General features: G+C 44.6%; 1 protein-coding gene across 1 annotated transcript in view; it reads right to left on the bottom strand.

The window, feature by feature from the left end:
• LOC122734080 (sodium/hydrogen exchanger 2-like) overlaps positions 1 to 5736 on the bottom strand; it is a 93339-nt gene extending 87603 nt beyond the window's left edge. The window contains 4 exon segments of the mRNA XM_043974767.1: positions 560 to 810; positions 1384 to 1847; positions 5270 to 5474; positions 5477 to 5736. Coding sequence (XP_043830702.1) covers positions 560 to 810; positions 1384 to 1847; positions 5270 to 5474; positions 5477 to 5587 — 1031 coding nt within the window. The 5' untranslated portion in view covers positions 5588 to 5736.
• Between the last annotated feature and the right edge of the window lie 12623 nt (positions 5737 to 18359).

The following is an 18359-nucleotide window of genomic DNA, read 5'->3' as shown; positions in this document are numbered from 1 at the left end:
ATCAATGAATGCAGTGATAAACCATGATGCCAGAAGACTGAGGATAAAGCATGCCATCTGCCTCCTGCTAGATAGGTGATGGACTCAGGGTGAGGAGGGAGACATGAGGTGTTTTGGGATATGGTTGACATAGGAATTTGCTCGTTAAACTACACCAGTGTTAAGAGAGTTTTGTTGTTGTTGCTGCTGCTGTTTTTAATGACTCAACAGGGGGGAATGGAAAGAAAATAAATGCTTGCTTTAAATTAATTAATTAATTTTTAAATTTTGTAGAATTCATGGTTACAAAGCACTTTTCTATCCATTCTCAAATCTGGGCCTCACATCAGTACTGTGAAGTAGGCAGTACAGGTTTCATCTCCATTATACAAGTGAAGAAACTGAGATCCCAAGAGAGAGGAACCTGCCCCGGGTCTCACGGCTAGGTAGAGATAGGTATTGTTCTTTCCACCTTATATACTTCACCAGAGGCACCTCCTGAGTTTGCTGGGCAAAATCAAGCACAAAACCCTAACCCTGAGGCTTACCTACACTCCTGGGGGTCTCTGGGGGTACTTACGCCACAATCCCAGAGAGGTGAAACATCTCTGCGCTGAGGTAGGAGAGGTAGCTATACAAGAAGACAAAGAGGGGCTCAATGACACGGGTGGCCTTGGTAAAGCGAGTGGTAAAGGCAGCGACCATTCCAAATAGGAGACCGATGAAGATTCCTCCAATTCCAACCACAAAGAACTTTCCCATCCCAGCCAAAATGTCCAGCGTTGTGATAGACGGCATTTCATTGAAAGACTGAAATAATTTATAGAGCACCTGGAAGAGAAGAGGTTAGAAGAAATGTCATTAGAAAAGGCCAAAATATTAGCCCAAGTCATCCGATTGGATCCAACCTTGGCCCGAAAGGTAATGTGGCATAGGGAATGGAGTACTGGACTTGTTGTTGAGAGAAAAGTTTAAATATTCCCCCAAGCATCTGCTGTGTGATCCTGGCCGAGTCATGTAACCTCTCTAAGCTTCAGAGTCCTCGCAATGAGGTTCAATTGAGATAATACGTAGGAATTTCTTTGAAAGTATCTTAAAGCACTATACAAAATGTCAGCAGTTATTATCCAGCATTTCTCAAACTTCAGGTTTCCTCCAAAAAAGTTTCATTGGACACCAGAGTAAGCTGCCCTTTGCCCTCATTTCTCATGCCTCCTCTTCTCTGAAATCATTCTATATTTACTGTGCCATTCCTTTATGTTTACTTATCTGTGAACTGAGGACAGAGACTGTACCCCTGCAGAAGCTCATCGTGGGGCGCATCATTTGGCTGTTTTCTGAATCTCTGGTTCCCTTTAAGGGAGAGGCCTCCATCCAGAGTGAGGGTAGGCAGGCAATACTTACAACGATGACGGCATCATTGAGTAAAGATTCTCCAAAAACCAAAATGTGAAGCTTCTCATTCACGTGCATCTCTGCAAACACCGAAAGCACAGCTACGGGATCCACAGCAGCGATTAGGGTCCCAAACCAGAGGTTATGGAGCAAGGAGACATCTCCCAGGCTGAAGTACTCAACCTGGCAGATGCCATAGAGGGAAAGGCCGATGCCAAGCACATTCCACAGAGTGCCCACAACCGCATACAGAAGGATGGTGCCAATGTTCTCAAAAAAGGGCCGACTGGGCATAAAGTAGCCTGCATCAAGAACAATTGGGGGGAGTAAGTAGAGAAAGAATATATCGCTATCCATGACAGGTGGGGATTTGTCATTTAGGCCGTAAATGATTCCGCCCATGATGAGCCCCACAAAAATCAGCAGGCAGCTTTCTGGAACAACTGAAGGCAGTTTGCTGTAAAGGTGAAACCCTGCAAGAGAGAAAAGGGACAGTGAGGCTGAGAGTGTGGCATCTCGACTCTGAGTAACTTCTTTGTGGAGAGACAGAGTGTGGGTTGAAGGGAAGTGGACCAGAAGCCAGAAGACCTTTGAATCCTGACGATGTGACTTTGGAGGCAAGTCACTGACCCTCTCTGAGTCTGTTTACTCCTATGTAAAGTTGAGACAAAAATATTGATGCTACCTTCCCTCACAGGGTTGGTGTTACATGATTTGAATTAGTTGCCCTCCCACCTCCACCTCTGATTTCTCTGATGTGCTAAACTCCCAGAGTGAAAACTCCCTTCACTGAAGCAGAACAGTTAAATGCTCTATAATAATGTTAGAGACTTGCCTGAAGGATGCAGAGACTTGCCCATGGTTACATAGCTAGGATGTGTCACAGGTAGAATTTGATCTCAGGTCTTCCTGATTCCAAGGCCAGCCCTCAATACAAACGGCCATGTTGCCTCTCTAAAGGAAAATCACTTCAACATTTCAAGAATTTGTAGTTTTGTCAGCATACAGACTCTCCAGTGATTCAGGATGCAACCCCACTAGAATTTTATACTCAAAAAGTTCCCCAAATTCATCCCCAATGTGGCCAGCCTGGTGCCAAGCTTCTCCAAACTTAACTAAGTCCTAGAGCAAGACACTGTCTATCAGAGGGTCTTTCTAGCCTGGTAGGACCTGCTGGCATAGCCTTGAAGCACCCAGGGTCACTCACATCATCAAGTAGGTCTTGGGTGGAAGCACTTTGTACACAGTAGAGCACCGTGGAAAGTGCTTTGACAGTTCCATAGTTCATCATCATCATTGAGCCTCAGGATTTACCAAAAAAAAAAATGGGTTCCATTTCATATGGGCCGGTTTCATAATGATATAATTAAGATGCAGGGGCATGGAGAAAGGTATTTGTCCTCTATGATGGAGACAATGTTGACTCATAAATCCTGTCCAGTTCACATCAGCAGGATCATTTCTATGTATCCACTGAATTCTTCATAAATAGGTATAGACATTTTAAAACATGAAATGATGCATTTATCAGCAGACAATATTCCTACCAATCCTTCTTGTAATCAGAATGATAAGAAATTCAGTGGCAGTGGGTCTCAATAACCTGGAAAGGCCTAGTACTGGTACTGGGGGTTAGAGTTTAACTTGCTATTCAATTCTTCTTTAGAACAATAGAGTTGGAAGGGACCTTCAAGCCCCCCCCCCAATTTAGAATGAGAGCATTAAGGAGCAGATAAAAAAAGGGACCTGCCCAAGAGCACACTTAACAGCACAAATGGAGCCTGAACTCCTGGCTGTCTCTCCAAAGCTTGTCCCACTCCTTGCACCCCACTTGTGCCCTCTGTCATGGGCTCTGACAAGGCCCTGAGATAATACCAAAGGCGATCCTCCAGGGGCTTTCCTCTGCCAAGCCAATGAAATGTGGGCACCACTGGCAGTAGTTCTTGACCTGCCCACTCTCAGCACATATCCAATCATACACTTGCTTATGTGGTGCTTTCTCATTGCATGCTTGTATGTATAGGTCTTGTAAGACTCGCCCCCCCCCCCCCGCCCCAAGTACTGGATGCCCCTTAGTAGAGCACTGAATGGGGCTATGGGACATCATGAAAGAATCCAGGATCCTAGAAGCTGCTGACAGACGCTATCTAAGATGCAGCCCCCACACCCTGGGCAGCTACAAAGTGCCTAAAAGGCAGCTACTGCCCCTCCCCCTGGAGAGGTTTGCTGAGGCCGCTCTGAGGATGGGTCAGCCCGCCAATCTCTATCTGGGATGGTGTCAGAGCAGTCCTACCTAGAGATACAAGGATGGCTACTTTCTCCAACTCCCTCCTAGGCCCCTTATTCTGGTGCTGAAATCTCATCCGGGCAATGAAATTCCTATTTCTAATGTGTATGCAAGTATTAGGAAACCCCAAATACCTACAGTTACCAAGCTGCAAAAGAATAATCCCTCCCGCTGGTCTAACACTTCATTCAGCCTTTGCAGAATGCGCCTGCATTCCTAATCTCCTTCAGCTCTCTCCAGTGAGGCAGCCAGGGCAGAGACTGTGAACCAAGCCAGTTTGGGGCAACAAGTGAGGAAAGCAGGGCTCGGACATTGGAATGACCTGGCCCTCGGTCACACTGTTAGCAAGAGGCCAGAGAAGTGGAGCCCTGTGTTCAGGCTCCTTGGCCAAGTCCCTTTCCTGGAGCAGTAGCATTTGCAGAGCAGTCATTTCCATAAAACCACTCACTTTGTCTACCAGCTAAAAGAAGCAGTACTGAAGGCTGCAACGGACACAATTCCAGCACGGTGCTCTCCCCTTTCTGCCGACATTTACTGGGTAACCACTACATGTCAGACTCAGATTACCAAGGGAGAGCCTACCAGGCCCAACTTCTTACAAGGCTGTTGATATGTTTTGACTTAAAATAGGTCATGCAGTTGACAAAATCCCTTGCTGAGGTGGGGGACTATGGGTAGAAAGCATTGCATACACGATCCAACCTGGCATCACCTGAGCACTGGTTAGTTTGACAAGTCTCCCAAAGAAATACCAAGACACTTGTTAACAGGCATCAGAGACAGTCCTGGCAAAGAAAATTCTGGAGCACAGCACGTTTGGACATGGTTCCATCCAGTATTGGGCTTGTACTGAAACAAAGGGAGATCGAGACCTGCCTCAGATGTGCGCTTTACTGTGTGACAGGATAGGAGATCTAGGGCTAGAGAATGAAGGGAACTTGGAGGCCACGTAGTCCATCCCCCCCTCCTCATTTTACGTTGAGGAAACTGAGGCCCAGAGACTTAACCGAGGTCACAAGGAAGTACAGTGGAGGTTTTAGAACTCAGGTCCCATGACTTGAAGTTCAGTGTCCTCTCTACTGTATCTGCCTCAGTTTCATCATCCATAAAAAAGAATGATAATGGTCCTTATCTCACAGAGTTCTGGTGAGAATCAAATGAGACAATGTACTAAAGCTCTCTACAAACCTGAAAGCACTAGATACAGGTCACTTTTTACTAATGAAGGATTTGGGAGTGTCCCTCCATGCCAAAGGCTGAAACTTGAAAGCAGGCACATTTCTCATACCGCTAGAGTATTGAGGATTTCTGCAAAGGCTGGGCAGAGGGGCAGCACCCTGATTTCGCCACTCATCAGACAAATAAAGAGCTGTTCAGGAGCTGGGGGCAGATCACTGGAAAGGGCTTTAAGTGAGGTCTGATCCACTTGAGCCCAGGTTGAGCTGTCTGGTCCCTCCCCCAGAAGCCCCAGTTGCCTCTCAGGGCTGAAGCCCCCACCACTCTTCTGGGCCCCCTGATACCTCCCCAGGTCTCTGTGCCCCCAAGAGGACAGATTGGTACCAGAGAAGACCCAGAGAGGGCTGAGCAAGCCTGGAACTCCCAACTCACCGATCTTGGCCAGTGAAGCCAGCATGATCCACAGTGTGATCTCGAAGGGCACCTGCACATGCTGATAATCCAGAGAGAAGAAGAGGGGGTGCATGGCTCCCGAGTCCTGGGTGTCAGTGGGGCCATGATCAGGCCCGTCTGGGAGCCCCCTGTCACTGCCCTGCTTGCTCACGGGGCCCCAGCCACTGCTGCTGCCGCTGCCACTACTCTGGACCTCCGGGGGGGCCCAGCCACTGCCAGGGTCTGGGCCCCCTTGGAGTCCCAAGAAGCTGCCACTCCCTTGGTCAGGGCTGTCCTGGGGTCCCCAGCGCGCAGCATCACCTCGGGCCTGGGACGCAGCCAGGAGAAGGGTGCAGAGTGGAGCCAGCCCCACTCCCATGGCTGGGCACTTCGCCCTGGCTCAGCCTCCTCTGCTCAATCCTCCCTCAGCCCCTGAGAGTTCCCGAGCTACAGTTCCCAGCCTTGCCTCTGCTCCCGGGAGCCTCCAGGCCAGATGTGCCCTTGCCCCTGTGAGCTGCCTGCGCCAGTGGGGCTGGGGAGGGATAGGGGCGGGGGAAGATAGCGGAGGAGGCGGGGAGGAAGCTGGGGCCAGCAGGCTGGGGCCAACTGACAAGGGACTCATCAGCCAGCTGGGGAAGGAGTTCTCATGGGCGGGCAAACCCGTGGGAGCCCACTGGGATCCTCAGGGAAGCTCATTTCCTGCCAGACCTCAGCAGTTACAATTCATAGCACCCCAGATTTGGGAGGGGCCTCAAAGTCCACACAGGCCAAGCCGTACATGCCTGCCCCACAACCCTGACTAGCACACCTGCCCATTCCAATTTGGCCAAGCTCGAATGGCTGGGAAATCTCCAGGAGCAAACAGATGCCTGCTCCATTGCTCCCACTTCTGCCTTTGAGCCAAGATCATAGGCTCCTGGAATTAAAGCTGGAAGGTGCTTTGGAGACCATCTGCTCCAGCCCTCTCCCTATTCCCAGAAGGAAACTGAGGCTACCAACAGGAGAGGCTGAACTGGAACCCAGGCTGAACTGGAACCCGGTCTGCATGAAGCACTCTATCAACCCACCCTGCCTCTCTCTCTCCTTCCCTAGCCCAAAAGAAGGCAGGTCAGGTGGCGGGGGGACAGAGGTGTTCTGCATCCCGTTGTGGGTTGTGGGGATTGTGTTGGCCACACTCTCACCTCCAGAGTCTTTCCGTGCCCAGCCCCCACTGAAAGGTGTGCCTGGCCTACCACTAGATGATATGTATTGTCATTCTCACTTTTTTAGATGAGGAAACCAGCCCAGAAAAGCTAAGTGACTCACTCAAGTCACAGGGGTAGCAGGTGTCTGAGGTAGGGTTCAAATGGAGGCAAACATCCATTCCGGGTCAGAGCAGGGAAGAGGGCAAGCAATTTTGAACCATCAGTGGGCCTGGTGTGACATCTTTCAGTGAGGCCCCTCCAAGGAACCCTGGGCAAACAATGTGTTTTCCTTTGCTTGTCAAGTGATTCAAATGGCTAGAAGTGGTGCGAGGCTGGAGAGTACAAATCAATGCAATGGAAATTCTTCTTGCCCCATGGATCTCTTTTCATCTTTTTCATCTTTCTCTCACCTTGAGGGATGCAGTCAAGTGTGTTTGTATTTCCCAATTATCCAGTTCATTCACTTCTGTCCTTCAGCTCCAGGGCAGTAGAAATGAACAGGCTAGAGAATATTGCTTGGTAGCTAAGGCAGGCTTAAGAGGCCACATGTCAGACATGGAACCAAGAGACCTGGGCTCGAAACCCATCCCAGATGCATACTAGTTGTGGCAAATGCCTTAGATTTGTCCTCAGTTTCCTCATCTATAAAATGGGCATATTTGTATGCCCTTTCTCACAGGGTTATCAAGGGAAAAGGGGTTTTGCAGACCTTAAAGTGTCATAGAAGTGGAAATCACTGACTTTGGTTTCTCCCAAGAATCATAGAATCCCAGAATGGTAGAGCTATAAGGAACCTTCACGAGAATCTGGGCCAGGCATTCTTAACCTTGTTTGTACCTGGACCACTCTGATGGTGCAGTGTAGCCTAGGGACCCCTTCTCAGAATTATGTTTTTAAATGCCTAAAATGAAATACACAAAGGAAATCAGTTCTACTGAAATAAAGGATTCTTCCTGTCCAAGTGCACAGACCCTCTGAAATCTAGCCATGGACCAAGGGGCTAAAAACCCCTGAGTAGAAGAAACATCAAGGGTGGTGGTATTAACTTCAAATAGAAACAGGGACCACCCAAGTACTCATGAGAGCTGAGTTTTAAAACCTGCTCTGTCATAAACTTACTACCGGTGTGACCTTTTACAGAAAAGATAACTGACGCCCCAAGAGAAGAAGGGCTTGGCCAAAGGTCACACAGCTAATAAATAGCAGAACCTCATAACGGGCCCTGCCATTATGGTTAACAGATTGACAACTTGCAATTATTAGATGTGATTTGGGCAGCAAGCACAGGAGAAGAGAAAAGCAACACTCAGATGGCTTGTGGATGGGAAACCAGGAGAAGGTCGTTTCAGAAAGACAGAGAATACAGTCAATCACTGGAAAAGAACAAGAAGTCCCGACCATCTCCCTGTGCTCTTCCTCCCTGGTTCTGCCTTGTCACACAGCTTATCCCGAGGCCATATCTGGGCAGACACGGAGAACTCCCACAGCCCATTGACAAAAGAAGCCTGGGCAGGATGTAGGTGATTTCTAAAACAGCAATTTTGTTTTTCCTCAGTTTTAAAACACCATCTTCCCCCTTCTTTCAAATACTTAGCCTTTTTATCTTCTAAAATGATATAAACAAAACTGAATAGCACTTTATCAAGGGAAAAATATTTAACATTTCATATAACCTCTAGAATAACATTCGTGGGAGGTAGCACACGAGGACTTGGGGATGCTGGTGATATGGGATTTGAAAGACTGTGACAGATACCACTAATTATGAGGCCAAAAAAAATGGTTAGACTGTTTCCTTGTGCAGACACCACAGATGGTAAAAATGAAGAAAAAAGTTATCCTGGAAGTATCTTGATTCCAATACTCTTAATCCTAACAACTGCTTGGTCAGGAGAAAGCGGGAGAGGGAGCGTTTCTGTGTGTTTGATGTGGGGTGGGGGGGAGACAAAGATTTCATATAGCAGGATGTCCTAAACATTAGCAACATGACTGACTAATCACAGAGAACATGGGTAATTAAAACATAGAGGCCCAAGGCTATTAGATAAATCCATAACCCATTTTTCCTTAGCTGTCCAAACACCAACCAACCAACCACTAATGACAAATCAATGACCCATTTTTCAGCAAATTGGGACTAGTTTGGAGATGCAGAATCACCAATGCATGGGTCTTTCATTTGTCAACAACAAGTCTGTCCTAAAAAAGAAATTAAATGAAAAGGCAAGGCACTAACTACAAAGTACAGGGAAAAGCTCCAAGGTGGATTTTCATATAAACTTGGGGCTGTTGCCTTCTCCTTCTAATTTCTTGTTTCCCAGCATCCTCTACTGGGCATTTAACTACTTTGCTATCAGAAAGTGCTAATTGGACTCTATACAAACTTCCATCAGGCCACAGGTACCGGAATAGGAAACTAATTTTTAAATATTCAGCATCCATGTAAATGATGAAAGGTATTGAAGGAAGAAATCAATGCACCAAAGCAAATATAGAAAGTTATTAAACTTCATTGCCAGAACCATATCCCCAAAATGTCATAAAAAGGGAAATATTCATATTCCCATTCAAAGTTCATATCCAGAGCTGCTCAATTTGTAAGAGCAAGAAACTGGAAACAACATATATGTCCAACAATTGGAGAATGGCAGAGTCAATTATGGCCTAGTAATGGAATATGTTAGTGCTGTTTGAAAAAAGAGATAAATATGATGCATATAAGAAAACATGGAAAACCACGAAATCAGCAGAATCAGAGCTGGATTCATAGTGACTTCAGTTATATTATTTTAAAAAGAAAATAAGGGAGGGTAGGAGGAAGGAAGGAAGGGAAGAGAAGAGACTAGTAAAGGAGGGAAGGAAGAAAGAAGGAAGGGAGAGAGAGGGAAAGAGAAGAGTAAAGGAGGAAGGGAGGAAGACAAGGAGGGTGGGATGAAGGAAGGAAGGAAGGAAGGAAGGAAGGAAGGAAGGAAGGAAGGAAGGAAGGAAGGAAGGAAGGAAGGAAGGAAGGAAGGAAGGAAGGAAGGAAGGAAGGAAGGAAGGAAGGAAAGAAGGAAGGGAGGGAGGGAGGAAGGGAGGGAGGAAGGAAGGAAGGGAGGGAGGGAGGGTGGGATTAAGGAAGGAACGTAGGGAAGGGGAGGAAGAAAACCAAGAGAGAGGAGTTGACATTTTTGACTAAGCTGAGGGGCCCAGAACAAAAGCATCCTATTTGCTAGTTTGCTATTGGCCATTCTTTTGGTTCCAGTGCTGGACTGGGAGCCAGGAAGACATGAACTCAAATACTACCTCCTAAACTGCCTCATCCCTTTGGTTTGGTGTTTCTTGGTCAATATGTAGTTGGTTGTTAGAATGACAATTATTTTAAAGGGGCAGAAAAAGGGAATGGGCAGAAGGTTGACATTGTGCCGCTCCCTCTCGAGTCTCAAAGTCTTTGCCCCAAGTGTCCTTTAAGCACAGAATGGCCAAATCCTCCTACTTTATGTCCCAGTTTAAGAGCTACCGCCTTCAGAAAGTCTTCCTAGATTAATATAGCCCAGCCTCCAATCCACCAAAGGCCACGTGCACATTTTTTCCTCCACAACCTTTATGTACCAAGACATTTGGTAGGCTCAGGGGATACGGACTGCGGTTCTGTCTAGCTCAGTTCCTCTTAAGGGACAGGTATCCTCCCTCTTGAGGTACAGCCCTAAAGGGTTTGAGTTCTATAGTAGACAATGGTCAAGTCACTTCAGCTCTCTGAACTTCGGCTTCCCCGTCAAATTAGGATAGTAACGGGGTTGTTGTGAGGGTCAGATAACACAATGTACATCATGTGCTTTGCAAACCTTCACTGATATGTCAGTGTGGACTATTATGATAAGGAGGGGGAATGGATGTAAATTTTTTAAACTCTCAGAGCCAAAAGTGTTGCAATAATAGATAAGTTATGGCATGTGGGGGCTCTGAAGATGGGCAGTGAATTGGATCCCAGAATAAACGGGAGAAGAGAGGCCTAGGATTTTCAGTGACCCGAAGCTGCCGCCTGTGGCAAAAGCCCATCCTATGAACATCAATATTCTTCCCATGACACCATGTGGCTATGAATCATGGAAAATCACAGACTCAGAAGAATAAGAACCAGGGATGGAACAAGGGGAAATTTAGAGGCAATGAACAGAGGGAGGCTCTACCATACTGCCAGTGATGATCTGTGCATCCAAACAAGGGAAGAGACCCGAAAATGGGTGGTCAGCACAGGGGGTGGGCTACTCAGATGGTAAGAGCCTGTGACAACAAACAGCTACCATGCTGCCCTGGGACATGCGAAAAGTTACAAGACCAAGAGCAAGGTTTCCAGTGCATTGGTTCAGTCATCTCTGGAGGTTTTGTGGGAGATTCACATGGGACAAAAAGGCATGGATGGGGAGCAATCTGCCCTGTTAGAGCAAACATCCACATCGCCAAAACCACAGACCCATTATCAAGTAAGGAGCAAAAATAAATAAATAAATCCAAAAAGAAGCCACATATCCATCAAAGTGTCATATAAATAGCTTCTCTTCAGACATAGCAGCAAGGGTACATGGTAATATGTACATAGAGAATAAATACGAAAAGGAAGATTCGCCATTCTGATGGTCTTTACATGTATCTATGTCATAAGAAATCCCGACATATCCATGTTTTTGTGTAGGGATCCATAAGTTTGTAGGCATAATTGACCAGGGCCTCCTGTCAATACCAGGGCCCAAGGGACAGCAGAAGGAACCAAATTCAACCCTGCCCACTGAACTACCGTGGCAAGGCCATGATCGGCACAGGTGGCAACGGGGGCAACAAGACTCGATGCCTGGACAAATGGTTAAGGCATTAGGAGCTTCTGACCTTTGTAATGTCAGTCACGGGCCCCTCTGGCAGGCTGGTGAAGCCTATGTAGCATAAAACCAAATTGTAAGATTACAAAGGAAACCAAAGGTTAGTGAAAACAAAGCCGGCTTTGGGGTTTTTTTGTTTGGTTGGTTTTTGTTTGGTTTTTCCCATCTATGTTCATAGAACCCCTGAAATCTATGCAAGTTAAGAAGCTCAGCCCACGAAGGCTAGCATGGGCAGTGCCGGTTCATGAGATTGTCACCAGGTTACTGAGACTGTCACCAAGCATTTATTAAGCACCTATTGTGGGGCCCGGTGCTGACCTTTTGTCTCATTCAGTCAATGTCCCCAGAGTTTTTGCCTCTGGCAGCCAGTAGGGCTCCAGGCCCACTGCCCTTGCCCTGTGTGGTTGGGTCTCCCAGGCCCCTTCAGCCTCAGCTGGGACAGTGATGTCCCAGGCTCAGACAAGAGGACTCAGGAGGGTAGAAATAGGAGAAGAACCATCCAATTGTAGATGAGCAGTTCTGGAGAGCAGAAATAGAAGAACATAGGGCTATAAAAAAAAAGAGAGCTATAATTTCACAGGTCAACAGAACTCTAAGTGAGCAGAGTGAGCAAGGAGAGACCAGGGAAAGGCATTCAAAAACCCCCCTCACCTTAGCCATTCCTTCCAAAATGAAAAGAAAGCTTCAGTTCGACTACTAACAAAAAAATGGACTTTTTTCTCTTTGCTGCCCTCCAGTGTTACAAAAAATAAATGCTCTATATAATTAAGGAAAGGCAATAACATCACAGCGAAAATGAGGAAATTATAAATAATGATATTTATGGGAGCAAGAAGATCACAGGAGCATGGACTTAGACCTAGAAGTGACCTCAGAGTCACCCAGTCCAACCCCCTCATATATAGAGGAGGAAAATGAAGTCCAGAAAGGAGCACTGGTGACTTAGCTAGGGTCACACAGGTGGTAAGCGGCATTCTTGCCAATGCCCTATACTGCTTCACTGCAGGTCCAGCACGGAAACAGAATTTTGTTACAACTCAAGGGAATCAAAAAAATTTTTAAAAATTAAAAAATAAAACAAAAACAAAAAGGGGCAGCTAGGTGGCGCAGTGGATAAAGCACCAGCCCTGGATTCAGGAGGACCTGAGTTCAAATCCAGCCTCAGACACTTGACACTTACTAGCTGTGTGATCTTGGGCAAATCACTTAACCCTCATTGCCTTGCCCCCCCCCCAAAAAAAAACTCAAGGGAATCAGATGGTTTTGTAATGGGTGATAATCAGATCCCTGGCATCAGCCCCAGGTGGTTCTTTCCCATGGGGCCCTCCTGGTTTCCTCAGCCTACTTTTGCAGGGTATATCTATTTAAGGGTATGTAGGGGTTGGGGTTACTGGGGAATTACTACTCACCTCTCAACCAAGTGGAATCCAGCCCCAGGGTCTTCTCTATTGCCAACTTACCCTGCAGACAAAAACTCCTTAATCTCTTGTTCCCCTACCTACCCATTCTCTAAAAAAGAGTAAGATACCCTGGCCTCCTAACTTGACTCCTTCTTCCAACTATAGCTGCCTAATGTGAAGCAAGCCTCCTAAGGTCTTATAAGACTCAACATCTCCATCTTCCAGGAGGCAGAATCTTAAGGAAAGACCTCAAATTATCTAATCTTAAACTTCCCTCGATGGACTTCTCATCAGTTGCTAATATTCTGCCTTCACTCATTGCTCAAAAGTTAGCATACTCCTATCCCCCAATACTCACCACTTCCCAGTGATCAAAAACTTCTGGTTATTGATACATAAGACCCATTCACCATCCTCACTGGAATACTCTCTCAGGCCCTACCTCAACCTTATACTGAAATGTCCCACTCTAGATCTACCTGCTCCTTGTGCTCTCTGGAATTCTTATTCCATAACTAATAAATTTCCTTTCATCTTAAACTTCTTTCTTTCTCACTCCTTCAATCTTCTAGCCCTCCATAGACCAACATCTTACACCATATATTAAAATAAGGTCAAAATGAGTACATGATTTAGACATAAAGGGTGACACCACAGGCAAATTAGGAAAGGAAGGAATAGTTTACCTCTCAGATCTATGGAGAGGAGAAAAATGTATAACCAAACAAGAGATAGAGAATATAATGAAATGCAAAATGGATGATTTTGATTACATTAAATTAAAAAGGTTTTGTACAAACAGAAACAATGCAGCCAAAATTATAAGGGAAGCAGAAAACTGGGAAACAATTTTTATAGCCAGTATTTCTGATAAAGGCCTCATTTCTAAAATATACAGGGAAAAAATCAAATTTATAAGAATGCAAGTCATTCCCCAATTGAGAAATGGTCAAAGTATATAAACAGGCAGTTTTCAGATGAAGAAATCAAAGATATCTATTGCCATATGAAAAAATGCTCTAAATCACTATTGATTAGAGAAATGCAAATTAAAACAACTCTGAGGTACCACCTCACACCTACCAGATTGGCTAATATGACAAAAAGGAAAATTAATAAATGTTGGAGAAGCTGTGGAAAAATTGGAACACTAATGCATTGTTGGTGGAGCTTTGAACTGATCCAACCATTCTGGAGAGCAATTTGGAACTATGCCCAAAGGGATATGGGACTGTTCATACCCTTTGACCCAGTAATACCACTACTAGGTCTGTATCCCAAAGAGATCATAGAAGAGGGAAAAGGACCCACATGTACAAAAATATTTATAGCAGCTCTCTTTGTGGTGGCAAACAAGTTGTGGTATATGAATGTAATGGAATACTATTGTGCTGCAAGAAACAATGACCAGGAGGAGTTCAGAGAAACCTGGAAGGACTTACTTACATGAACTGATGCTGACTGAGAGGAGCAGCACCAGGAGAACATCGTACACAGTAACAGCAATGTTGTGTGATGAACAATGGTGATAGACTTGGCTCTTCTCAGCAGTGCAATAATCCAAAACAATTTCAAAGAACTTCATGATAGAAAATGTTCTCAACATCCAGAAAAAAGAACTGTGGATTATGAATGCAGATTAAATCACACTGTTTCTACTTTGGGGCTTTTTTTTCTTCTTTTTTGATATTTTTCCCTTGTGCTCAGATTTTTCTTTCACAATATGAGTAATGCAGAAATGTGTTTAATGTGATTGCTCATATATAACCTATATCAGATTGCTTTCCATCTTGGGGAAGAGGGAGAGAAGGGAGGGTGGGAGAAAAATTCGGAACTAAAAATCCTATGAAAACAAATGTTGAAAACTATCCTTATATGTAACTGGAAAATAAAAAAAATACTTTTATTTTTAAAAAAAAGAGTACCACCATCCTCCTAGTCACCCAGGTTCCCGACTTGAGTGCTAGCCTTGACTCAATCCCTACATCCACTCTATTGCCAAACCTTGTCATTTCTACCTTCAGAATCCCTCTCGTTTATGTCTCCTTCCCTCTGCTCACACAGCCACAACCCTGCTTCAGGCCCTCATCACCTCTTACCTGGGGGCAGCTAGGTGGTACAGTGGATAGAGCACTGGCCCTGAAGTTGAAAGGACCTGAGTCCAAATCTGACCTCAAATACTTACTACCTGTGTGACCCTGGGCAAGTCACTTAACCCCAATTGCCACCTCCAGTCGTGCTGATAATATATCTTGCCAATGGACCCAGATGGCTCTGGAGGAGAAAGGGAGGCTGGTGACTTTATACAACCCTACCTCACTTAAATCAAATTCAGTACAATGGCATGACCTCTGTAATGGTCCTCTTCAAAGACAAACAACAACAACAACCACCTCTCACCTGGGATATTCCAATTAAGGTTCCTGGTTGATCTCCCTGACTCAAGTCTCTGCCCACTGGAGTCCAAGCCCCACTCTGCTGCCAAAGTGATTTTCTTAAAGCACAGGTCTGACCATGACACTCCCCCTTCCAGTACCACTCCCTTACCTTCAAGATCAAATATAAACTTCTCTGGTATTTAAAGCTCTTCATAACTCTCCCCTGCATACACTCTAAGTTCCAGTGCCACTGGCCTATTTGCACTCCCTCCCACAAAACCCTCCATGTCTCATTTCTGTGTCTTTGTGCCAGCTGTCCCCCATGCCTGGAATGTTCTGCCCCTCATCTCTGCCTCTTTGAATTCTTGGATTCCTTCAAAACTCAGCTCAGATTCTACCTTTTCCAAGAGACTTCCCCAACCTCTCCAGCTGCTAGTGCTTTCCCCTTTCAGGTTACCTTTCTCTACTCAGTGTATGGAGCTATACTACATATGTGCGAAATTATTTACATGTCTCCCCCTTAGACTGAGATCCTTGACAGTAGGTACTGTGATGGGGGGATGCAGGAGAGGTGGCCTTTCTTTGTATTTCCAGCTTAATAAATGCTTGTTGACTAACTAACAAAAGTTATCACAAAGTACTCTGTATATTATCTCATTTGATCTTGACCATAACCCCACAAGGTAGGAAGGCTATTTTACAGATGAGAAAACAGACTCAACAAGATTAAGATCCTACAGTTGTTTAGTGGCAGAGTTAGGACTAGAAGGGAAGCCTCTGAGCTCCCACTCCATTATATTGTCCAAAACCAAGGCCTCACTGAGAAGAACTGAGTCAGTACATCAATGCGGGTCAGAACCAGGAAACAAACAAAGACCCCAGGAAAGAGAAAGGCTTTGGGGAAACAAAGAAAGACAAGCAGTTCCTTAACACCCCAGCATCTTGTCTCCTGATCCAGTACTGAATTCCCTCCCTGCATTTCTACTCACAGACTCATGGAATTTGGGGAATTAGAAAGGACCACCAAGCTCTTCTGGTCTAACCTGTTTGTTAACAGGAATCTTCCCTATAACACTCCTAAATTTTAAACTCCATTTGACATTATCTAAAGAGGAGGGAGCCCTACCTCTTCTGAAGTAATCCTGAATGAAACTCCTTTCTTGATGCTGTCTTGCATTTTAGCCCTCCAAAAATCCCTGGTGCTGACTTAACCTTGCCTCTTAGTTTATTAAAATAACTTTGATCCCTATTGAGATCCCCTTCCATTTCCCCTGTAAATAAATTGTCTTAAGCACCTATACATATTACCCTTACCCAACCACCCCTAGAACACCACCAGTTGCTTCTAATCTACCATCCTTGGTCAAAGAAGAAAACAAGGGAATGGTTGTTTAGATCACTAAGAAAAACCAAATAACCACAATTATTAAACTTTGTGGGTTATCTTCCTACATTCAGATATAAGCTCCCTGAGGGCAAGAAATGCTTTTCTCCTTCCATTTGTAATCCATTTGCTTAAAACAGTATCTGGTACAGAGTAAGCACTTGTAATAGATGTTTATTTATATGACTTAAATCAGTCACTTTAATTTTATATAAGATAGTCTCTGACTTTATATAAGATAGCCTCTGACTTGAGGGATTCATGGTGCCCTCCCTTCCAAAAAGAAAAATACAAGGGCTTTGTGACAAGACTAGGGTTGGAAGTAGCATGGGTGTTGCACACAACAAATGCCTTGTCAGAGTCCTGAGGCCACTCAAGTTAATGGTTCCTCAACCTCTGTCCCAGGCATGTCCACCACCTGCCAAGAGGGAAGAACTCAGAAGGTGTGGTCAAGGATGCAGTTGTCAATGACTATGGGACATAGAATTGTCATTTCTCAGGCCTAAGACTTCTGGCAGTTCACAGCATAGCCCAATGCATGGGACTCTCCCTTAGGACAGAGACAATGGAGTGCAGGTAATTGTTTAACAACTGATTCTCAAAAAAAACATACCCTCGACACACTTTTAAGTTTAACCTGCATTATTAACATTTTCTCATTCACTTTCAATGAATAAAACCCTGGTTGATATTTTTCTGAAATGCAAATGTTCACACTGAAAATTGAACCATTAGTTCTTGCTAGCTGGTTTGAGCTGGTTCCAACATACCCCTGCCATCAATTAAGGGAATGCAAAAAAAAAAAACAAAAAACAGAACATATAGGGAAAGCCTGTACTATTGTAATAGCCTTCTAGATGATCCCCCTGCTTCAAGTCCCTCCCTTCTCCAATCCATCCTTCACACAATTGCCAAAACAATCTTCCTAATGAAGAGGTCTTAAAAATGTTCGGTGGCTTCCTACTGCCAATAGGATAAGATACAAATTGTTTAGCCTGGCATTTAAGGCCTTTTCTGGGTTCCATATTATTTCCCTTCACTGGTCCTACATTCTGTCCTTGTCAGAATCCTCCTAATACAATGGTTAAAGGATATGAACAGTTTTCCAATGAAGAAATCAAAGCTATCTATAACCATATAAAAAAAATGCTGTAAATTACTACTGATTAGAGAAATGCAAATTAAAACAACTCTGAAGTACCACCTCACACCTATCAGATTGGCTAATATGCCAAAAAAGTAAAATGATAAATGTTAGAGATGTGGGAAAATTGGAACACTATGCATTATTGGTGGGGTTGTGAACTGATCCAACCATTCTGGAGAACAATTTGGAACTATGCCCAAAGAGCTATAAATCTGTGCATACTCTTTGACCCAGAAATACCACTGCTAGGTTTGTATCCCAAAGAGATCATAAAAAAGGGAAAAGGACCCACATGTACAAAAATATTTATAGCAGCTCTTTTTTGAGGTGACAAAGAATTGGAAATCAAGGGGATCCCCATCAATTGGGGAATGGCTGAACAAGTTGTGGTATATGAATGTGATAGAATACTATTGTGCTATAAGAAATGATGAGCAGGAGGAGTTCAGAGAAACCTGGAAAGACTTAAGTGGTCTGATGCTGAATGAAGTGAGCAGAACCAGGAGAACATTGTACACAGTAACAGCAACATTGTATGATGATCAACTGTGATAGACTTAGCTCTTCTCAGCAATACAATGATTCAAGAAAGGACTCATAATGGAAAATGCTCTTCATATCCAAAAAAAAAAAGAATCTGAATCCAGATTGATTCATACTGTTTCTACCTTTTTTGTTTTTATTTTTTTCCTTTCTTGAGGTTTTCCCTTTTGTTCTGATTCTTCTTTCACAACATGACTCATG

The sequence above is a fragment of the Dromiciops gliroides genome, chromosome X (assembly GCF_019393635.1).
Source record: "Dromiciops gliroides isolate mDroGli1 chromosome X, mDroGli1.pri, whole genome shotgun sequence".
Classification (NCBI taxonomy): domain Eukaryota; kingdom Metazoa; phylum Chordata; class Mammalia; order Microbiotheria; family Microbiotheriidae; genus Dromiciops; species Dromiciops gliroides.
Note: the sequence above shows the minus strand (reverse complement) of the source record. Positions and strands in the feature narration are given on the sequence as shown.